We start from the raw sequence: 24,459 nt of genomic DNA, 5'->3' as shown, positions 1-24,459 counted from the left end.
CAGGAAGTATGTAACAGTCTCGATTGATATTTAAAACTTAATGATAAGAAAAAACAGCAACATGCAAAATGAAATACACAGTGTGATTTCAATGCCTTTATTAAATCTACATATAGGAAAAGCCCTGGCAAATAAAAACAATCAAGACGTTAAGAATGGTTTGTGTTTAGGTGTGGCTCTGAGTGATTCTTTCCTTCTTTATATCTTCCTGGGGTTTTAAGATATTTGTCTCATGAGTAAAACTTACTTTTACATTTAAACATTTAATCCAAAAGTTTTTAATATAAAATTTAAACCCAGTTGTTTGCTGACATTTATTTTATATCTCACTTAATATAGGCTACCGAGACTCCAAATTTAACCACAGATCGGAAAGTCTTTTTCAGTTCCTCAAACATGGGGCATTTTCTCTTCCATAGACATCTGCCATAGCTCTTCTCCTCTTTCCAACCCCCATCCCTCCCCTCTTATTAACTCCTATCCACCCTTCAGAGCTTGGCTCAATTCTGACTTCTCAGGAGAGTCCTTCCCAAGCCCCTCTTTTGAAGACAGCCTTCCGCTTGAAGAATAAAACACACTTGAAGTTTCATTCACCTATGCCTCATTCATACCACTTCTGCTAATGGACATTCTATCATTCTTTGGTTAATGTCTGCTTTATTCCTAGACTAAAATTGGGGCTGAGACTCTTTGATTAATAGCTCATCCCAGGACATAGTAGATACTGAATATCAAAGTAAGTATTTAATAAATATTTCTTCAACAATTTAATTCATTCATTCACTCATTAATTTATTCATTCATGTTTGGGAGGAGGATGGACACCAAATCCCAAAGCCTGAGGTATAACCAAGCTAAAACTATCTATCAGGAAAGATTTTTAAAATGCCACAGGGAAAAAAAGCCAAAAGTGTATATAGTAATTTGACAATGGAGAGCACAGATACTGTTTTCTAAAAACAACTAAAGAATTTTAGCCATTTGGATGAAATCATTGTCATCAATTAATGTATATAAACACTGGAAAGGACAGGAACATGTGAAAATCCAGTTGCTTCTGTGCCCCTTTGCTTGGTTCCAGACCGAGTCTGGCCCCCTCATCACAGCTCTCTGCGGCAGGTCTGCCCCACTCATTTCCAGGGAGACAAGAAGAAAAGTGTGAACGGGCCTACACAAATCCACTACCAACCCGGGAAAACACCTCGAGCAAAGGAAAGCACTGCCTGAAGCACTCTGAATGTTTAAGAAAAGTCCATGTACATCATTTCTATACTTCCTGAAGACTTTTTTTTTTAAAGAAATTTTATTTTAAGAAGTAAATACATTTCTTCAGAAAGTGTTTTCCTTTTAAATGACCAGGAAGTGGGTCCCTTTTTTTTTTTTTTTTTGCAGTTTTTGGCTGGGGCTGGGTATGAACTCACCACCTCCAGCGTATGGGGCCAGCGCCCTACTCCGTTAAGCCATAGGCGCCGCCCACTTCCTGAACAATTTCTAAGAGAAAGGAATAGAAATATTTTCAAGCTATAAATAAAGCTAGCATTTACAAATAGCCACAAGCTGGACATTGTAAATGCTTTTTCACAGGTCTTATGTAACTAGTCCCGAAGGGATTCCAACACTTATTACCCTTGCTGCTACATCAATCTGTCCTACATTTGAAGGTCTCTGAGGATGAGGGGTCAACAGACAGGAGCAGTGTTGCACCTTTGTTTCAGCTTTCTCTGCTGGACCATCTTCCCTTCATGCAGTGGGAAAAGGACACGTGTGTTGAAGGACATAGGGAAAAGGCTTGAGAGGGTTCCTCCCTCCTTTGGGACTGCTATTTTTCACCCTGATAGTTAAAGAGATTCCACTTCTTCCAATAAAATCTTGGGCTGAAAAATTTCTTTCCAAAATTTGTCTCCCAACTCATCCCCTTACTGACTTCAGTATTAATCATTAAGCAAGGAGAAACTCAAGAGGTGTTATTCATGTGCCCTCCTGGTACAGGCACAGAGACTGGTCCTGATGGTGCTGAAGTGAAAAGGACAGTGAGTGAGGTGGCCTTCAGCTCTCTGGAGTGCCTTTGTGATCACTCAAGTCAATGAGGGAATGGATTCTTCTCTAACGATATGAAGTACATATCCTTCATTCAAAACTGCTGTCTTAAGCTTAGGGGCCACTTTTCTGGAATTAAGGTGAGTGACTATCTTGGTTTACTTGGAACGTTAAGTGTTTCCCGGGATGCAGGACTTCAAGGACTAAAACAAGTACATCCATGGGCAAAGTGGATGGCCTCTCTGGGGCTGTGCTGCTCTGTGTCACTGTTAATCATAGCCCTTTTTACAGACTCATAGGGCAATTGAGTCCAAAGTTATCAGTTCAGGGTGACACTGGGCACATGGAATTTGCTGTCTCATCAGAGATGGCTAAAACTCTGTTCTGCAGTCAGACTCATATTCCTAAAGTCACTTGTGCCAACTCCTGTGACTAAGTTGCAAAGCTCCCCACTCCTTTCCAAGCAAAGCTCAAACTCTTTAGCTTAGCTGGTTTCCACATCTCTCTCAAATCCTTAAGCCCTGGCACCCACTATTCTCCCAAACTCATCTAACTGCTGGAGCCCTGCAGTGCCCTGCCTCCCACTTCCCACCCTAAATACCTATGACTCTGTCATGAACCAATGCCCTCCCCTTAGGGCCACGTAAAAAGGGCATCTCCTCTATAAAACATTCCAGAAGTACCATCCTCCTTCTTTATCCTCCAGTAGCATTGGGTCTGCACTATTCTACTGCCTTGTAGAAAGTTCTACATGTACCTTTTCTTTTTAACGTTCTCTGGTAGGTTGCAAGTTTTCATAGATCAGGAAAAATGTCTTCAATGTTAGCCTTTCCATGATGAGTATCAAACCTGTTTCTGACACATTCTTGTAACTAGACCAAGTATTAATCGTTTCTGGCACACTCTTATAACTACAAATATTCCGTATTTCTCGCACATACAAACACACACACACTTGATTCCATTCTCAATTGATTTCCACTCAGTAAGCATGAGGCAATTCTTATGTTGGCCAGAGTTGAGAAGCCCTATACTGTTGCATAAAGGTGCTCAGGAAAGGCTGGCTGACTGAATGCATAACCATCCTACAAACTTACTGAAAGAGACAAAGCCTTCCCAGATCTCCATTCTCACAGAATTAATCTCTTACTGCTCTCTTTTCCTCCACATTGGGATTGCATATCTGCTAAGTACATAGCACAACCTATTGCATATTTACTGACACGGAAGTAGGCCTGCCTTCCCATCTAGTGTGTGAGCCACTGGAATGCAGAGATGTGCTGTGATCGTGTACATTGCACATGATACTTGCCAATAACTGTACACTCAACTCGGTCTCTCAGGAAAGCTTGCTGCACTGATTATAAGGAGCTGAGGAAATGTGTATAAGCAAAGCACATGGACAAAATCCATTGACCTTCCCCACTTTTGGCATCAGAGGAGCACTTAGTGGCTGTAAGAAGATGGATCTTTGATCATCACACTCATTTCAAAGATCAGGAAATTGAAGTATGAGAGATCAAGTATTTGTGTGAGATCACACAGCACTTAGGGACAGATGAATAATAGAGCACATGTCACCTGACCACCGCCAGCTGATTTTAACTCTCTTTAAAACCAATTCCCTGTAAGCCTTGAATCCAGGGTAACTTCCCCTTCTATGAGTCCCTCTGTAAGCACTCATGTTATTTTGGCATGGAAATTTCTTATTCTCACCACAAATAACAGTGACAAAAAAGCAGGTTGGTATATACTTCATTCAAATGCGACTGTCCTAAATCTGGTATATTATTATCAGTGCCACTTTCTGGAGTTAAGGTAATCAATTGTCCTGGTTTGCCTGAGACTCAGCCCACAAAGTAGGACTTTCAGGGTTAAAACTGGCAAAACTCAGGTCAACTGAATGATTACTAATTAGAGAGTACAGGCAAATAAAGTTTTCTGCTCTCACTCTCCCGCCCTGCCTCCAGACACGTGCAAATGTATAGTTATTATTTGTCACAATAATGTAAACAAGTCAAGAAACTAAGTTTAGAAAAAGACACAAAGAAAATAAAACTACATGTTAACAACATTTATCTTTGGGGGGGTGTAGGACCATGGGTGATTTTTTTCCACCCCTTTTTTGTAATTTCCAAACTTTCTATAGTGAAAACTTTAATATTGGTAAAATCAAAAGCTTTAGTTTTTAAATTTATGACACAAAAAATGGGTAGATAAACAGTATCCATGCCAAAGTTGTCTATCTCATTTATAACAAGCATCCTGATATGCTTTCTAAAGGCAAGAGAAAAGCCTTAAACTCCTTGAGCCCAGGAGTTTTAGGCTGCACTGAGCCATGATGATGCCCCCACATAGAGTGAGACCTTGTCACAAAAACAAACAAACAAACCCAAACACAAAAATTGTGCCACTGGCTAAATATTCCTAAGAAAGCAAACTGATGAAATAAATGACCAGGCTTTACTTCTGCCAGGCCACAACGCACCCCTCAAGCAAAGAACTGGGTACTTACTACTGACCTTTCTTGGAGAAGCAGCTGATCTGGAGGGCTGGGAGATCTGGAATGCCGGGAGGTGGCAAAGGAAGTTTCCCGGTGGAAACTGACATCCCCTTGGTTACTGGGTGAGAGCTTTCCAAACTTACTTGAATCTAAAGGTGATGGTGATGGATTCCTTAAAACAATCCGTTCATCTGGCTCTTTGATAACCTGGTGACAAGGCACATTATTCTTTAGCTGTAGTTTTGTTTTTTATTTGCAGAGTTTAGAGCTAGGGGTGGGGGAACAAAGAAGAGAACTGGGGGTAAAATGATAAGACTATCCACTCCAAGGACCCCTGCAAATACAAGAGGGACTGGAGTAGGGAAGACTAGTGACAAAATGCTCAGGAGTCAAGGTCAGGAAAAATAACCAGAAGTCTGTATGTTTGGCATATATTAATAGGCCAAAGTAAACTCATGCCCTGACCTTTGATTTCTGGGAACTAGGAATTATTTGGTCTAGGAAAAATAGAGTTTTTAAATAAAAATCCTTAAACACTATGGCATAATAGTATACTCAATTTTCTTTGCAGACATGAAAGTTTGAGTTTCTCTTTGACAAACCAATTAAACTTCAAGAAAAAAGGATTTACCACCTCTATGTACAAAGGCATTTGATTAGAGAAATCACTATGGATCGTTATTGGGCCTAGATGCACTCTCCTTGGTGACTACTCCTACAAATTAACAGAGCTTACATGAGGGACACAAACCACCCCCAAAACAAAGTACACAGTGAAGCCCGGGTACCTCTTTACATAAATGCTAGTTACTCTATAGAAATTCCACATAAACAGCAATAGCTAGAAATAGACTTTCCACCACTGACTGGAGAAAGCACAATAACTGACATAAGATAGTTGAAAATCATTTTACAAATTCTACTTCTAAAATTACCTTTACGTTAGCTGCAAGGCTGTCAAGAGAAGAAGCTAGAAGAAAGAAGAATAGGTATTTCAATGACTCATCACTACCAGTTAGCCCTGAAACTGCTGTTCATTTATTCTACAGCAGTACAAAAATTTGACAATGAATAAATTATTAAAGAGCTTATATGCTCCCTTGTAAATTACACTATTAACTTTTAAGTCTCCCTTGAGTCACAACTATTCCTATCTGTGAGGTTTTTTGTCCTTTTGAGGTCAACAATGAAGTCATATTTTTAATAACTGCACATGTGGAAAGGGGAAGGGTAAAAGCAAGTCTAAAATGTGAATAAGTAAATTCAATAACCCCCAAGAAGCCTAAAAACTCATATTTGCCCAGGTGCCTAGAGCCTAAAAGAAAGTAATGGGGGGTCTAAATTAAATTTATAAACTCTGCCTTTCTGCCACTGTCCTTGGTTTTCATGGAATTCTATTTATGCAGAATCTCTTGAGTACATTTGTCCAAAGTAGACATAAATATTAAATTGATACAACAAATACATAAAAGCTTGGAGAAACATAATGGAACAAAAACGGAAATCCTTATGATTATCCTAGGGAATCATGGTAAGTAAATTGACCTAATGCTAGAGAATGATAAGGATGACTAGGAAATTAAATAATAAATATGTATACACAGAGAAAACAGACTAGATTGGGTTTTTCCAGGTTGAAAAACAAATGTTTTTGAAATAAGTCTTGTAAGGCAATGCTAAGGCCATGATGGTTTTCCCCAGGACTGGAGTTTAAACAGTTACAAAGGACTTTTCTCTCATGACTTCAATAGTAAGAAGGAAGCTATATATACATATAAAAAAGGCATTTTTAAGTCTACTCATTTTCGTATCCTTTGGGCATACACATATGTGAGTGCCCTCTTGTCCCAGCTCAGTAGGCAGTCAGCAATACTAAAGCCCTTAGCAGCCAGAGCCACAAACCTGCCCTGTGGCCTAGTAACCTCCCGGCTACTGGTTCTGAGCACTCCTTTTCACGGAGACTTGCCTTCATTCCCTCACTTCTCAAAGTACAGTCTATGGACCAGCAGCTTCGGTATCACCTGGAAGCTTGTTAGAAAAGGAGGATCCCAGATCCCACCCCAGTCTTACTGAATCAGAATCTGCAATTTAACAAGATCCCCAGGTGATTCAAATGCACATTCAAGTTTGAGAAGCACTGCTGTATTCTACCTTAGGCCTGGATGAATGAGCTGACAGGTGACCTAAGCAAAGGTCTGGCTTGAAAGCTACAGGGATTCCAGGCTCTGAGCTCAGAGGTCTGAACGTCTTCTCTAAATGTAGGGATGCCAAAGACTTGATGTATGACCTCTACACACACTGTAACCTCTCGGGAACCTTAGTTCTCCACCTGCCAGGATTAAGAAAAGACAAAGGCCAAGACTAATGTGATGTATGAGTCCCATCATAATAGAACCAACATTAAGCCCAACTTGTCCTCCCTGGAAAAGCACATTTGCTGCTGCTTGATTTCACCATAATGGGAAATTCTAGGCTGGATTTTCAATTCAAAGAATTTAAATTAAATGTCAGAGGTAATGAAGAACTTTCTGCTTCAAACCTGGTACTTTGTCCTTGGTCCACTGCTATCAGACAGTCACCACAACCTAAGAACACTGACTTGAGTCACCATAAGAGATTTTGTAGCCCCTAAAAGTATAAACCTTAAAATCTAAAATAAGGAACTCTTATGTCAGGGACAGCACAAATCCTATTCTACCAGGAGACCAAAGAGTAGGCGATCACCATCTCTTCTAGCTTAAGAATTTTGATGAAATTCAGAAATGATTGGCCTTCACTGCCATGACCTTCACTACTGCCATGATTCATGTATTTCAATTATTAAGGTAAAAGCCTCAAAGGATTCCTTAACCCAGTGACTTTCAATGTGTAGCCCAGAGATCTTGCCAGAGGTCCCTAAGACCTTTCAGAAGATCTGCAAGGTCAAAACTGTTTTCATAATAATACCAAGACATGATATGCCATTTTCACTCTCATTCTCTAACAACTTTACAAAGTAATTTTCTAAAAGTTACCGTGACATGTCATGATGTCAGCCATTCTGGATGGCTAAATGTATGCTAGTATATTCTTATATTTTAAAAATTTCTTAGTTTTAATTTCTAACACACTAAATATTGATAAATACTATCCACATCAACAAAAGTTCCTTGGGGTCCTCAATTATATTAAAGAAGGCAAAAGAGTCCTGAAATCTAGAAGTTTGAGACCCCCTGGCTTAACCCAACTGCTTTAGAGTTGGCTCCATTCCTCACTGACATAGAATTTTGTCAAACCAATATAATGTCCTCTGATCATCATCAATCCTGTTCTTTCCCATCCAGAGAAATGAAAAGTCTTCTTTGTTAGCTATTAATGGCACCTTTGCAAGGAATTCACACCAGGATAAGCTGCTCTCTGCTTTTCCAGCCTAGCTAAGGAGCAACAACCACCACAACACATTGTCAGCAGTACTGCTGACAACTGTCTCCTCCAATAGCTATAGGAAATCACACATGGACCACTTCTTAGCTGGGTCTGCTTCATGAGAACACCTCTCTGGAAATTCCACAGCCGGAGAGTGCTTGAAAATTAGGCCCACAGTTTCCAAAGTAACTTGTGATTACTCAGAATGAAAGATGATAAATAGGAAATATTTGTTCCCATAGGGAAATGGACAAGAGTTAACAAGGAACTCAAGTACCTCTTCTCAATGGAAATGGAAAGCTTGAAAACTTAGATTTTCTTCTAGACTTCCGCAAATAAGAATCTGAAATGTTCTCACCAAAGGGCTTTGCACTGTCCACCTGAAAGTAAAGAAACAAGACTGAAGTCCACATAGCTTATACTACCCTCCCTCATGGGGGGCAGGGAGGGAGCACCCGAGGCTACAAGGACACTTGAGGCCTTCCAGATCCCTGAGTGCAGCCTAGACCAAATCCAAATTCGGATTCAATCAAATGGCTGCAGAACGCAATTCAAAGATGCAGAAGGCCACATGCAGCCCCCAAACCACAGGCTCCCCACCCCTGGAAGGCTCAAGCACAGAAAGAGAGCAAGTGTAGCTTTATTTCACAATCTTTACAAACAGGTCAGAGTTTCATGTTCCTTAAAGCAGTGATCCCTAGATGGGACCTTCCTGATAGCAGGGATTGCCACAAGGTGAAATTTTAGTCTTTCATATTCTCTTTTGATATGACTATCTATGTTCTTGAGAAAAGAATAATGGTATCTGTGTTATTTTATTTAAGGTGACTGACCTTATTTTCCAAAGAAAAATTGGGCAACATGATCTGCAAACAGGTCAAAGTATTTGAATTAGGGAATTTTCCAGAATATGTACAACATATAGTTCCTGAATTGTTTTTACCTTATTTCTTTTTTTATATTTTTTTCTATTTTTTTATTTCAGTAAGGCAGGTTACAACATTACTTTTCATTCTACTTCAAGAAATACATTCACTTGAATTTACAGTCTTGTAAATATTGTAAATATCAGGTGCCCTAAATTTTAATGCTTCTATTTAAGGAAACATCACATACTATTGGGAAATCTGGCTAACTAAATGAACTAAATATGTAAAATCACTTACAAAAAAGCTTGGCTTTCTTCTCCATAGTCTAGTAAAAAAAAAAAAAAAAAAAAAAAAAACAACCAAAGCCTTTGCATATAGTAAAAGCCATATATAAATTTGTTAAGTAAAATATGTATCAAGAATTTTTAATTCCTTAAGAAATCTGCCAAGATTTTAAGGTTATTTAATTAATAATGCATGGACAAAAATGTATATTGAATAAAATAAATCACAGTTTTTTCAATACAATGAAATAAACTGATTTCAACAATATTTTTATGAAGCCATGTTTAAAGATTGTGGGGAGGGGATCTATTTTTTTCCAGATTATCTTTGCCCAAGCTACAAAGGAAACAACAGTTGTTCTGTAATTTTGTATCTGCAGATAGATAGTATCTATAGATAGCCTTATGTAGTTTCTAACCAACAGCTCTATTCTACCTACAAACCAACTCTTCATATACAGTCTTCCTAACAACACCTGGACTTTGAGGTTTACTATACTCCATCACCTGTGAAGTCACCTTAATGACTTCAAGTCAAAATATCAACTTAATAATACTATCAATAGTTAAATGTTTGGAAGAATAAGTCATCAATTATAACATGAAAGGGTATTGATACAGAGTATGAAATAATCCAAAAAAATGCTTGTATGTAATGTTAACTGGATATACAGGGAAATATGTAGGGAATATATAGGGAAATTAATCTGTATATGGAGTATAATTACAACTTTGTGGAAAAAATAAAGCCTATAAATGTGAAAAAGGAAGAGAAAATATATCAAATTAAGCAATGATTTCATTATTCTAGTGAGCCAATAGGCAATTTTTTTCTTGAACTTGGCTGTATCTTTCATTACTTTCATAGTAGTGAACTAGTATGATTAAATTTGTCCACTACTTCCGGAGGGCTAAATTTAAGATGACTTTAAGGGATTAGAATATGGCACATCATTGCTTCTTCCTACAAACACACTTTGCCTGTTCTTCAAAGTATGACCACAAAGCAGCAATCTCATTAAGAACACTCAAGTAATTTTCTTTAAAACTGAAGAAGTTTTACTTTTGGATCGATACAGAGCACATGTTCGCCTTTGTTATGTGTCTTCAACCCTTGTCAGTTCACTGACTTTTCTGGATAATGGTGAGTTATCATGTGCAGACGTCATACTATATTAATAATTTTTAAAATTAAAAATAGGGAATTCTAGGGTGGCGCCTGTGGCTCAGTCAGTAAGGCGCCGGCCCCATATACCGAGGGTGACGGGTTCAAACCTGGCCCCGGCCAAACTGCAACCAAAAAATAGCCGGGTGTTGTGGCGGGCGCCTGTAGTCCCAGCTACTTGGGAGGCTGAGGCAGGAGAATCGCTTAAGCCCAGGAGTTGGAGGTTGCTGTGAGCTGTGTGAGGACACGGCAGTCTACCAAGGGCCATAAAGTGAGACTCTGTCTCTACAAAAAAAAAAAAAAATAGGGAATTCTAGCACTCTGAGAGACTAAGGTGGGAGAATTGCTTGAGCTGAGGGGTTTGAGACCAGCCAGAGTGAGACCCAGCCTCTACTAAAAACAGAAAAATTCGCTGGCATGATGGCAGGTACCTGTAGCCCCAGCTGCTCAGGAGTCTGAGGCGGAAGGATTGCTTGAGCCCAGGAGTTTGAGGTTGCTGTGAGCCAGGCCGATGCCACAACACTCCAGCGTTAGCAACAGAGTTAAGACTCCGTGTCTCAAAAAATAAATGAATAAATAGGGATTGTTCACATTTACTGAGAAGGTCCTCTGTATGCAAATCTTTATAAGAGTTTCCTGACGGTGACTCTAGGAAATGAACATAATCTAATCACAGTTATTATCCAATTTGAATTCCCTCTTCATTTAATATAACCCATTCACTTTTATAGCCCAACCTTCCTTTATTCCACTCTTATCCATGCCCTTATCATTCCAAAGTACTCCAAAAAATAATTTTAGGCTCACATGTCTAACTACAAATGGAGGCTTGCTTCCTATAGGGATTTTGAAACTACTGCCAAGGTTTGAGTAAGCTGGGGGCTCTTGGAAATGTCTGGGGGAACATGGAGAGGATGCCCGGGGGTGTATGCTTTTTGGACGTCTGTTGAGATTATTCTCCTTTGGCTTCATCTTCATGTTATTTAGGGGTAATATTGGTCCACGTGATGTAGATGAAGGCCTTTGTGACTCATCTGTTTCTTCCTAAAACCAAAAAAAGAAGGAATATTTTAAAAAAAATTAAAAGTGGGTGGCGCCTTGTGGCTCAAAGGAGTAAGGCACCGGCCCCATATGCTAGAGATGGCGGGTTCAAACCCAGCCCCGGCCAGAAACTGCAAAAAATAAATAAATAAATAAAGAGATAAAAGAAAGGGGAAAAAGTTCAATCAAAACCTAACTGTATTTAATTGAACTTTTAAAAATGATGGTAGAAGACTGAACATCTCAGATGTATAAAAACAAACTTAGGAAAGGACATTCCTCTCCTGAGTTTTTTCTAGTTCAGCTAAACATCAATAGTATGGTTAGTATATGTCAACTAATGACAGTTGAAATCTATTTGTATTAGGGGAAATTTAGGAAGTGCCAGATAATCCCTAGGCATAGATAAGTGATATATTAAGAGATAGAGGATTTGTCATATACTTGGGTCCAGCAATTTCACCTCAAGGAATTTATAAAAAAGAAAGGACTATGGCTATGTGTATAGCTACCGAAATGCTTACAATAGTTTAAAAATTAGAAACTAACTGTATTGGTGAGTGAGCAATTGTCTCCCAGCTGCAAACCCACCTCAGCTATATGATACTGGGCCAGGGACTCTGCAAACCCTCTTTTTGCTTTTCTAGCTGGTCTGTTAGGCTCTGCCACTAGACGATGCTAAAAAGACTGTAAGGCTAGAGCAGATGAGACTGGCCACTTCCAGTTTTGCACTCTTTTTTTTTCTTTTTTTTTTGTAGAGACAGAGTCTCACTTTATGGCCCTTGGTAGAGCGCCGTGGCCTCACACAGCTCACAGCAACCTCCAACTCCTGGGCTTAAGCGATTCTCTTGCCTCAGCCTCCTGAGTAGCTGGGACTACAGGCACCCGCCACAATGCCCAGCTGTTTTTTGGTTGCAGTTTGGCCGGGGCCGGGTTTGAACCCGCCACCCTCGGTATATGGGGCCGGTGCCTTACCGACTGAGCCACAGGCGCCGCCCTGCATTCTTTTTTTTAACATTAGCATCATCCCAACAACTCTTCACCTTGGTAGATTCAAATAATTCCAGCTTATAGTTTTTCCCTCCTAATGCCAGAACTAGCTTTACTGCACTCCTTCACACATATCAGTACCAGCTGGACAGAGCCCCCTGCTCAGAGATTTGAGTCTAGCCCCAGGGAAAGATCTGAGGTTCCTACAAACCTCTGTAGTACCTAAAGTGAGCAGCACAACCTCCTTAGAGGTCGAAGCCCCACTTCATCAGAGTTCCACCTCTGAACACCTGAGGAAGCACCCTGGAAAGTAGCCCCTCTCCAAGGGTCTGGGCCCCATTCTGTGTGGTCTCTTTGGCTTTCTATGTTCTTGATGACCCAGCCAGAGAGGCAGAAAATAACTGTCTTCTGCAATTACTCTGTCACTTCAGTTTTCTCCTTTAGTCTTTCAGTCCTTCAACTCCTGTTTAGCTGTATTTTTTTTTCCACATTAAATCTTTCTGTTAAAACAAGTCTGGTTTGATTTCCTAACTGGACTCTGACTGGTATATCAGTTAAGTGCTCAACAAAAGGAAACTTGCCAAATTCTAGTATTTCCATACAATGGAATACTCGGAAGCCATGAAAAATTGGCTTCATACTACTTAAGGACATAAGGCAATGCTCACAACATATTAAGTGAAAAAAAAGGTACAAAATCACATATAGTGCAGTATGATCCTAATGTTTTTAAGAAGTATATGTGTGTGTGTACAGAATATACTCAAAAAATTAGTCATGCTTATTCCCTAAATGGTAAGAATAACAGATGATTTTTATTTTTATTTTGTTCTCTTTATTTTCTAATTTTCTAAAATAAAGTGATGCTTTTGCTATAATAAAAAAACAACAAAAGTTATTCGTTTAAAAAGTTAATACTTAGGCGGTGCCCGCAGCTCAGTGGGTAGGGAGGGCACTGGCCACATACACTGAGGCTGGCAGGTTCGAACCTGGCCTGGGCCAGCTAAAACAACAATGACAACTGCAACAATAACAACAACAACAAAATAGCCAGCATTGTAGTGGGTGCCTGTAGTCCCAGCTACTTGGGAGGCTGAGGCAAGAGAATCGCTTAAGCCCAAGAGTTTGAGGTTGCTGGGGGCTGTGATGCCACGGCACTCTACCCAGGACAACACCTTGAGACTCTGTCTCAAAAATTATAAAATAATAATAATAATAATTTTTAAAAAGTTAACACTTAAAGAAAGACCTAAAATAGGATTAAAAGGGAAGAGTGTGGCTCATTTGATGGTGTGAGATACCTCACATAATTGTTCGCCTTCAGTAACAGATTGAACTCCTTGTTCTACTCTTTCCCCCCATCACTACTGCACTTGACTAATCTTTAAAAGGAAAAAGGTAGAGTGGAAGAGAAAGAAAGACTTAAAAAGTCACCACAAACATATCACAAATAAATTCTCTGGAGAGAACAGAGGAGAAAGTAGGAGAAACTAAAAGGCAGCTAAGGCCTTTCTTAAAATTAATCACTGATCTCCCATTATATGAGTTATTATGCACATGAATGCATAGATTTGTTCAGATTAGTGGCCTTTCTCAATCAGTACCCCAAAACCCACAGCTCACATTTTCAAGGTATTTTCTAGAACCACAGGTGAGATTTTGGATAAACCCTTGGTATGACCTTTCATATTTACCAAAGACAAACCACAAATACAACTGTTAGCCTCAGCAAAAGAAAGAAGGAAAATTATTGTTCCTAAGATCCATAAAAGTCACAGAACAGCAACAACCAAAAAGCTAATGAGGCTACTAATTATACCTCAAATTTGTGATTTTAGCTTCTGAATCACCCTACTCTAGCAATATACTGTGCTGCTGAACATGTGCGCAAACATACTGACACTAATGTGATGGGCTGAGCAAACAATTTGAATGCAAAAATTCTAGCCTAGCAAAAACTTGCCAGGTTTCTATTAGTTTAGTTGCATCTAAACTTGGTAAATCTGGGCTAAAATTCTTTAAACTTGGGAGAAAATTTCTGACATTTCTATCACTAGCCTTTTTATTATACTTACAGGAAATCTGTTTCTAGACAGAAACACACGTTCTCTGATGGCTGTCCTTGTAGAAAACTCAATTTTGGGAGCAATGCCCTAAAAGTAAAACAGCATAAAAGAAGCAAATAAAATTACTGGAAATAGTTATTTGTCCATCGATCTCATCCTAACTTGAAATCATGCAAGAATCTATCTGCTCTTCTATGTAGTTGACATAGTCCCTACACATTCTACTTGAGGCTGAGGCAAGAGGATTGCTTGACATCAGGATTTCAAAACCACCTGGGGAAATACAGAAAAAGCTCATCTTGAAAAAAATTCACCAGACATGGTGGTACATGCCTATCATCCCCGCTACTTGGGAGGCTGAGACAGGAGGATCACTTAAGCCCAGGAGTTTGAAGCTGCAAGTAAGGTATGATGATGCCACTGTACTCCATCCTGGGTGACATAGCAAGAGTCCATCTCTATTTAAAAAGACACACACACATTATCTAAAATATAGATAATTTAGGTGGATTTGCACCACCTAAAGCCCTAGAAAGAATGTTGACCGCATACTGCATGCTTACTCCATGTGCCAATAAGAATAGCTATACACTTTCATAATATATGTTATATTAAGTACCAGATCCAGGTCTTATTTTGTATATATTAACTTATCTAATCCTAGCACACCCCTATAAAGGAGGTCATAATAGTATCTCCAATTTGTAGATGACTAAATTAAGACACAGTCTAAGTATCTTGTCCATCTAGCAATGGCAGAGCTGGTAACTGTGATTCTGGATCCAGTGTCCATGCTGTTAGCTACTCTATTTAAAACACTGCATCGTGGAATTAAATGAGATTACCTAGGGAGAGGAATAGAGGTTCTCATTCCTTACCTACCTGCTTTGAAAAACTTGCTTTATATTTTAATCAAATATTTATGTTTATTAAATCTAATTCCAAACTCAATTTGTTTTATTGATCAATACTTCTATCTTTTGCTCAGTACCAGATTGTCTAAAATACTGTGTTTAATACACACACACACACACACACATATCTTATCCTATTTGGTTATTTTAATCCTATGAGACAGGTGCAATTATCATCACCATCCTGTTTTGTAGATGATAAAACTGGGAAATGAACAAAAACTGGAAACAGCCCAAATGTTCTTCACGGGTGAAAAAACTATCATACATCTATATAATGGAATCCACTCAGCAATAACAAAGAAAAAACCCCTGACACACATAACCACATGGATAGATCTCAAAGGCATTCCTCCTAGTATGAGAAGCCAGTCTCAAAAGGTTATGATGTATGATTCCAAGACTATGGTTGGCTCACGGGAAGGGTGTACCTGTAAAGGCGTAACATGAGAGATACTGGGGGGTGGGGGGCAATGAAACTATTCTACATCCTGATCATGACAGTGGTTTCACAAATCTATATATATGTTAAAATTCATAGAACTGTATACCAAAAAAACATTAATTTTATTGTATGGTGATTTTAAGAATACACTTTTTTTCTTAAGCAACTGAAGCTTAGCAATACATAAAGCAATTTTCTCCAGGAAGGTCACATGGCTTATAAATGGAACAAGGACAGGAACTAGATCCGAGTTCCGCTGTCTCCTCTGAGCATGACGCATCAGCTCTACTCTCCCGCAGATAACAACCCTTCGCCAAGTTATTCCTTGTCCCAAGGATGTCTTCCCTTTCTTCTTTCCCCTCCAAACCTTGGGCATTTCTCAAAGCTTGGCCTCACCCAAACTCCTCCAGGTAAGCTCACAGTTCCATAGATGTCTCCTTCCAGTCTGTGATATTTCATTTTCATGTTTATAACTTGCACTCAAAGTGCTTCCAAAAAGGATTTGCACCACCTAAAACCCTAGAAAGAATGTCGACTGCATACTGCATGCTTACTCCATGTGCCATGTGCCATTAGTGGCTTTCCCAGGCGGGCTCTCATTTGGTCCTCACACAACATGTGTAGCCTGTTCCCCCTGCGTCCTCACACACAGAAGGAACAGGCTCAGAGATGTCTGATAGATTGCCCAGTGTCACACAGTTGGGCCAGTAGAGCCACGAATTGAAACTAAGCCAGACCGCAAAGCTCATTCTGCCCCTCCACGGGCCTAATGGATCAACTGGTCAGCTTGTTTCCTTCATTCCTATGCACCCATCTTGTCTATGCAGCCAGTCCTTAGAGGCACAACTAACATCCTTAGTGTTTTGGGGTGTTTTGTTTTGTTTGACCCTATAATGCACAGTATTTCCACTAGAGTGCAGGGCCTAGACTCCCAGCTCAAGAAAATGATTCTGGGGCTTATAAACAAAGGGGCTCAGTTGTTATATAGAGCCAGACAATCCAGGGGGACTATAATGAAGAATGTACGATAATGCACTAGCACAGCCTCATCTACTGTTAACAAGATGACCCGCGTGAAGAAGAGGGTGGAGACAGTCCCAGGGTTCACAGTGCTACTGGTGGATACCACTGGAATCACAAGACTCTCACATGTGTGCTAAACCCCATATCCTCCAAGGGGACACAGTAAACACACAGTGGCCTGAGTCTAAATAAGTCATTTCTTGAGCCACAGTTTTCTCAATGCCTCATAGGGAGGCAATACCAACCCTCAGATGACAGTATAATAAATAATAACAGCCCACATTCGTTGTGCCCTTAACTATATACCAGATATTACTGTAAACACTATACATATATTACCTCATTTAATGTTTACAATAATCCTATAAGGTATGACTACAGTCTCATTTTACAGATGAGGAAACTAAGGTACATAGAGATTAAAGAATTTACCCAAAGTCACACAGCCATTAATGACAAAACAGGACACAGGCAATCTGATTCCATTACTATCCACAGTACATGCAGCTGCCTAATAGGTTTTCAAGATCCTGACTTCTTAGCCTAAAGAGGAAGAGGGAGGTCTCCTATCAGTAAGGAATCCATACCCCAAAAGCCATTCTTGTGTGCCTTAATGACCTCCATTCCTTGCAATGGTTTACAGACCATAAAGAGGAATGTGTTTTCCTTTTCGGACAGTGCTGTTTTTAGCATAGCATTATTTAGTTTATAGAAATGAAATTTAAAGACTATATCTAGTCTAATTTCCTTAGCAATGGGATGATAGTGATAATGGTTATGTCAGCAAAAGGACTAAACAGTGCAATTTTCTAAAATTATTACACTAAAGAAAAATAATAAATTATCGACTAAAAATAATTTTTTAAAAGTACTCTTTCTGCTTGCTTTACAAATTCAATCTTAACATGAGCACGGATACTATTTCTCCCCAAAAGAAAATTCTTGACCTCACCAGAAGGGAAAACAAAAAAAGACTGTTATGGTATCAAGAGAAATAAAGCTATAAAATATTAAGATACAAAGAAAAAGTTACATTTTAGTGGAGGAAATAAATCTAATTATTAATGAAGTAATAACCTAAGAGAAAATAAATGGTTTGCCTCACCTGTACACGCAATTCATTTTCACTTCCTATAATATTAATGAAAAGAAATAGGATAATGGGCTGAACTAACTATGAGAAAATTAGCATCATACAGTAGGTAAGAGCGCAAACCCTCAGGGCCGCATGAGAACTCCTGTTCCATTACTTACTACCTCTGTGACACTGAGTACATTTCTGAAACCCCTTAGCATCCCCATCCGTAAAAGGAAGGGGCAGCGCCTGTGGCTCAGTCGGTAAGGCGCCGGCCCCATATACCCAGGGTGACGGGTTCAAACCTGCCCCGGTCAAACTGCAACTAAAAAATAGCCGGGCATTGTGGCGGGCGCCTGTAGTCCCAGCTACTCGGGAGGCTGAGGCAGGAGAATCGTTTAAGCCCAGGAGTTGGAGGCTGCTGTGAGCTGTGTGAGGCCATGGCACTCTACCGAGGGCAATAAAGTGAAACTCTGTCTCTACAAAAAGAAAAAAAAAAAAGGAAGAAAAAACAGTAGCCACTTCACAAGATGAAGGAGGACTGCAGATCATCCTTGTAATGAAATTCACACAGTGTCTGGTATACAGTGAGCACACAGTAAACATCAGCTATTATTAAAACTATAGTGATTGTTTTATTTTTATTTATAGAACATTTGATCTCAACCTCCTGAGCTCAAGTGATCCTCCCACTTCAGCCTTCCAAAGTGCTAGGATTACATTATTTTAGAACATCTCAGAGAAAAGCCCCTCTTTTTTTTGTTTTATTAAATCATAGCTGCGTACATTAATGCAATCATGGGGTACAATGTGCTGGTTTCATGTACAATTTGAAGTATAGCCTTCATGGCATCTTCTTAGTTATTAAGACATTTATATTCTACATTTAGTAAATTTTACATGTACCCTTGTAAGATGCACCATAGGTGTGGTCCCACCAATTATCCTCCCTGCACCCATCCCCCCTCCCCTCCTCTCCCTCTCCCTTTCCCCCCAAAGCCCCTCTTTTTATAAATTGTTTAAAAATCTAGTTCAATCAATTTAATTATAAGAATCAATACTTTAATATATGGGGATGTTTCCACATATTTTTAAATCCTTTTATCTGATAATTATCCACATTTATAAGTAAATATAAATACAACTTCCTACAAGTTCTTCATCCCATTTATGCCTATAAAGTTAAACCGAGATAGATAGCACTTGAGAAAATACAAAAAAGTATGCTGCTCCTTGCCTTTTTGTTTTTTGGAGTCAGAGTCCCAAGCTGTAGCCCTGGGTAGAGTCCTGTTGCATCAGAGCTCACAGCAACCTCCAACTCTTGGGCCCAAGCAATTCTCTTGCCTCAGTTTTTCTATTTTTTAGTAGAGATCAGGTCTCACTTTTGCTCAGGCTGGTCTCAAACTCATGAACTCAAGCTATCCACCCACCTCAGCCTCCCAAAGTGCTAGGATTACAGGCATGAGCCACCGTGCCCATGTTCCCGGCCTTGATTCTTAGCTGGATATCAGCTTAGCGTTTGTACACAACTTTTATTTGACAAAAAATTCAGGCAAACCAAAATTAATAGAGTATTCTCCACTTGATCCTCATCAGTTTTTAATACCTTTTAGCTTCTGAAAAGCAATATCCCAGTAACTCAAAACAATAAAACAAGCATCTCTCTTGTACCATAGATACAAGTGATACACAAAGGAAATCTTAGAGAAACAAAATGGTTTCAGCGACATTCACCAAATCCTCAAAGACAATGAAGGACTTAAAGTTACAGTTATTAGGAATTCTGGTGAGGACAACATTTGGTTGCTGTTTGAAATCTTAGAATTAGAAACTCATAAGCATCACAGAAAACAGAGGTCCTGTGTATTATACACCCTGCACAGCACTCTCAAACAAAAGGGAGACAATAATATTTCATCACATAACAATAATTACAATTCATGAGGCAATGAGTGCTTTGGTTTGGCTGTTTGGACCCTCCAAATCTCATGTCAAAATCTGATCCCCGGGGATGGATTTGGGGCCTGGTGAGAAGTGTTTAGGTCATGAGGGCGGATCCCTCATGAATGGCTTGGAACCCTCCCTGTAATAATGAGTGAGTTCTTGCCTTATGTAATAGATCACAGGAGAGCTGGTTGTTTGAAAAAGACTGGCACTTCCTGCCCCATCTCTTGCTCCTGCTCTCACCAAGTAACACACCTGCTCTCCCTTCGCCTTTCACCTGGAATGGAAGCCCCATAAAACCCTCACCAGAGGCAGATGCTGATGCCACGCTTCTTGTACAGTCTGCAGAACTGTGAGCCAAATAAACCCCTTTTCTTTATAAACTACCCAGCCTCAGATATTTTCTTTATCTTAACACAAACGAACTAACACAAAGAGAAAATTAAATATGGATTTTATAATTCGCAAAGGTATGCCCCTTAAAATGCAGGTCATCCAAGCAACATAAAAGTCAAGAATACTGTTCAAATTGCTACAGAAATAGAAATCATCACAGATAACATCAGAATGAATGAATCTTGGTTCAGGCAATACCCTTCAAATAGATTATCAACTGACTATCTGCTGTGTCATTTATGATTCTTCAGTAACATCAATCCACAAGCCTCTGTCAGTTTCCCCTCTGTTAAATGGGGACCATAATCCCTGCCTTGGCTAACTTGAGAATTGTTAGGAGGAAAATCATATGTAAAAAACTGAAAGCACAAAATTAATAAGAGATAAGATTACTACCATTGCTACTTTATTTAATCACAATTGCTATGATTAAACAAACTAGTCTTTTTGTTAATGTGAGTAAGAGGAGGTTGAACAAACCTTTTTATAACTATGTGACCAGGGGAATATGGTAATTATTTAGCCTGATTAGATAATGAGACTTCCCTCTATCAGATCAATAATAGAAATCAGCATAATTTGGTATTTTGAGTTGGGCAGCTAACCATAACAAGGACACCAACAAGACTAAGCGAGCTACCCAAGATTAAACCTTGTCAGGAAGATGTGGCCAGGGCCCAAGGTCTCTCTCAACAGAGGCCAGATGGGCACAGATCACTTACTGGAAAACCTATAGCCGTCTTCATGAGCACCTCCCTACACATCCTAGGGTGTGAACGTGTCAGCTTGGGCTCAGGGAAAAGAAAACCCCGTGTGTTTTCTTCATAATAGGCCAACTCTTCCCAGGCTAGAAAGAAAGGAAAAAAGCATAAGTATCTACACCTCCAAGTTTAATAAAATAAAAGTTCTAACAGGATGACAGAGGTAACACTCAAATAAAAATAGACAGTTTTATCCCAGCACCTGTTATCCAAGAGGAGAATAATTTCTACTACTTTTTATCTTGTGGATAAATTTTTTTTTAAGTAGGAAGAGCCTGGATAATTTTTTAAAGCGTTCCCAAGTTGTAACAGATAAAAGACTAAAGCGTTGCTCCACAAAACAGAATAAAGAAGAAAATAAACTATCTTTTCATTATTTCCTTTAACAAATACTTAGTAAAGACAAACTTTAAGCCAGGACCTGGGGAAAGAAGAGAAACAAGACGCACAAAGGTTTCAGCTTAGACTGGGTGCAATGCTTTTGTGATGCAGGGATGTGAATGGCCAGGGAATACCTACAGCTGTAGTTCTCGGCAGGTGTGGAGACATTGGGATATTTGTGGGGACATTTCATGGGCAGAAGCCTTAAGTACCAGGGTATCCTGCAGTGCTCAAGACACTTCTGCACATCCAACAATTCTCCCCATCCCCAGTGACTTTCTAATGTCTTATGAGACATTCTTGTGGACTAAAAACCATTTTAGAATTATCAGAGCCTAGAACCTATGTTACACATGAATACAAAGTATTTTTGCATGATTTTAAAAAACACTGAATTTCTCAGGAATGCAGGTACTGTGTAAATCAGGGAACGATTATATTCCGTTTTGTTTGGATCTTTACCCAGACCTGTGCAGCATTTTGAAAATCATGTTACATGTAAATACAATAGTTCATTTTGTTTAACATTTGCATATAGATATACACACTTTATTATGCAAATAAATCCCTTTCCTTTTGTTACCATTTTATATTATAGTTGATATATTATACTGACATTTTGGAGGGATTTGTATAAGTTGATTATATTAACTATAAATAGTATTTTCAATATGGTAAAAAGGATGCTACAAAATACTCATTACCAAAAGATCTTGAGTCTAACGGGATTGACAACTACTGAGCTGAAGGACAGAGAAGCTGCCATATGGGCCATCCTCCACCACATAGCAGGTGCCACACAAGCTATTTAGAGACAGTAGATCCTGCACAGAGCACCAACAAAAAACTAACTATAGTCAATGAGGTAGATTTACTGTTTGGTGATGCCGTTTTACTTGTGAAAAGAACTCTGATGAGGGCCAGGTGCAGTGGCCCACCCCTATAATCCCAGCACTTTGGAGGCCAAGGCAGGTAGATTGCTTGAGCTCTTGAGTTCAAGACCAGCCTGAGCAAGAGCAAGACCCCATCTCTTAAAGTAGCCAGGCATTGTGGCGGGCACCAATAGTCCCAGTTACTTAGGAGTCTGAGGCAAGAGGATCACTTGAACCAAAGAGTTTTAGGTTTCTGTAAACTAAGATACTGCAGCACTCTACTGAGGGTGACCAAGTGAGACTCTGTATCAAAAAAAAAAAAAAAAGAATTTTGATGAGGCTTTTTTTTTTTTTTTTTTTGGTATATCAACTACAGAAAATAATTGAAATTACATGAAATAATATGATGGATTAATTTCTTCTTCCTACTTATTCCATTTAATATAAATATTTGGGTTCTAATGAGGAAAGCATCAAAGTACAAAATGAAAGTATTGGGCGGTGCCCATAGCTCAGTGGGTAGGGCACTGACCATATACACCCAGGCTAGAGGGCTTGAACCCAGCGCGGGCCAGCTAAAACAACAATGACAACTGCAACAAAACAAATAGCTGGATGTTGTGGTGGGCACCTGTAGTCCCAGCTAACTTGGGAGGCTGAGGCAAGAGAATCACTTGAGCCCAAGAGTTGAGGGTGCTGTGAGCTGTGACGCCACAGCACTCTACCGGGGGTGACAGATTGAGATTCCGTCTCAAAAAAAAAAAAAAAAAAAAAAGAAAGTGTTCTATATTTTTTGCTACGATAGCATTTCTTTATTTCTTTCCACTCTTCCCTTCTAGAGACACTCTAGCCACAAAGGACTGGTGATTGAATCTTCCCTCCTCTATAATGCACTTCCCTCCTCTGTAGTGCTATTCCCTCCTCTCATCCTGCTAAGATCTTGTTCATCTTTCAAGTTTACCCTAAATGTCTTATATATCTTCAAACTTGTGACATGTTCCTACACATCAGTTCTAAGCCTTCTCATCAGAGGAACCGGCACCAGTCACTCAAGCCAAAAATCTAAGATCCATTCGCTATTTCTCTTTCTCTACTCTTTCTCTCACTGCTAATATCAATCCATCAGCAAGTTCTGTTAACTCTATTTCCAAAATAATATAAAGCAGGACAGGGCATACCTTCTCTCCATCTTCACAGTTACCACCCTAGCCCTACCCAACACCACCTACCTCTCTTTCCTAGATTATTGCCATGGCCTCCTAGGGGCTTCCTGCTTCCTTTTTCCTGCACTCAAATCCATTCTCCACACACTGGAGAATATGTATGAGACTGTGCCTTTCTCCTGCTTAAAACCTTAAAATAGGCTTCCCTATTTGAGAATAAAATGTAAGCCCTTTACCCTAGCTCACCTCTTCTACTTCACCTAAACACACTAAATTTGCCTCTACATTGGGGATTTTGCCCTATTGTTTACCTTGTAACATTCCTCCATAAATCTGTTCATGGCTGGCTCCCTTCTACCAAATACACCTTTGGGTAAAATGTTATCTTATCAGAAAGGTGGCAACCCAACCCAAAAGCACATTCTTTCCCTGCCACTCCCTATCATATCACCCTGTTTTACTTTCAACATCGTATTTATCACTAACTGGTATCTTTGTTCACGAATTTATTTATGATCTGCTTCCATGATGGAAGCAGTAACTCTGTCTCTTCTATTATTTTATTTCTGACAGGGCTCTCCCTAGTAAATGGTTCAACTAGTGTAGTCCCCAGCCATGACAATTGCACCTGAAAAGGGGCCACACTGTTACGATCATTCATATGCTGCTTGAAATATCATTACAGAATGCTGAAGATCTTGGATGCTGCTGCCAAGCCTGTGGACTAGTGCCTGGAATGCAGTGGGTCCTTGACACATGCTTCTGGAAATAATTAATGTGATGATTAAAGTGAGATAAATTAAGTGCCTGCTTTCATTAGCCACTCAATAAGCATTAATTACCTTCTTTGAGACTCCATTTCCACAACTATAAAAAAGAGAAAATACCAACTATAAAAATAGAAAGGATAAATGATCTCTAAATTTTATTCTGACTCTTACTCTTCATTAATTTTTCAATATATTTTTCATTTATACATTTAACAAATACCGTATTCAATACTGCACCTACTGTGTGCCCAGAGTTGTAGACACAGGACCCTGGTAAACAAGCCAGATATGATTCCTGCCCTCCTGGAACTTATAGTCTATAAGTGTTAAGCAGGTATACAAATAAATGTATAAT

The 24,459-nt window shown here is 39.3% G+C and overlaps 1 protein-coding gene across 13 annotated transcripts in view; it reads right to left on the bottom strand.

Annotated features, from left to right (window-relative positions):
- SPATA6L (spermatogenesis associated 6 like) overlaps positions 1-24,459 on the bottom strand; it is a 66,118-nt gene that overhangs the window by 5,787 nt on the left and 35,872 nt on the right. For 8 of the 13 annotated variants that reach the window (XR_008376474.1, XM_053573673.1, XM_053573682.1 and 5 more), the window contains 7 exons: positions 20,880-21,004; positions 14,370-14,447; positions 11,071-11,307; positions 8,779-8,811; positions 8,223-8,325; positions 5,476-5,510; positions 4,560-4,747 (listed from right to left, as the gene is read on the bottom strand). Coding sequence is in view for 11 of the 13 variants with exons in the window: in XM_053573673.1 (XP_053429648.1) it covers positions 4,560-4,747; positions 5,476-5,510; positions 8,223-8,325; positions 8,779-8,811; positions 11,071-11,307; positions 14,370-14,447; positions 20,880-21,004 (799 nt within the window). In the remaining 2 variants the exon portion in view is untranslated. Of the gene's footprint in view, positions 1-4,559; positions 4,748-5,475; positions 5,511-6,691; positions 6,870-8,222; positions 8,326-8,778; positions 8,812-11,070; positions 11,308-14,369; positions 14,448-20,879; positions 21,005-24,459 lie in introns of those variants that run through there. The other 5 variants (XM_053573723.1, XM_053573729.1, XM_053573709.1 and 2 more) reach the window with 2 other exon arrangements.

Source organism: Nycticebus coucang, chromosome 2 (genome assembly GCF_027406575.1).
Source record: "Nycticebus coucang isolate mNycCou1 chromosome 2, mNycCou1.pri, whole genome shotgun sequence".
Lineage (NCBI taxonomy): Eukaryota > Metazoa > Chordata > Mammalia > Primates > Lorisidae > Nycticebus > Nycticebus coucang.
The sequence above is the reverse complement of the archived record's forward strand: the minus strand, read 5'-3'. Positions and strand labels throughout refer to the sequence as shown.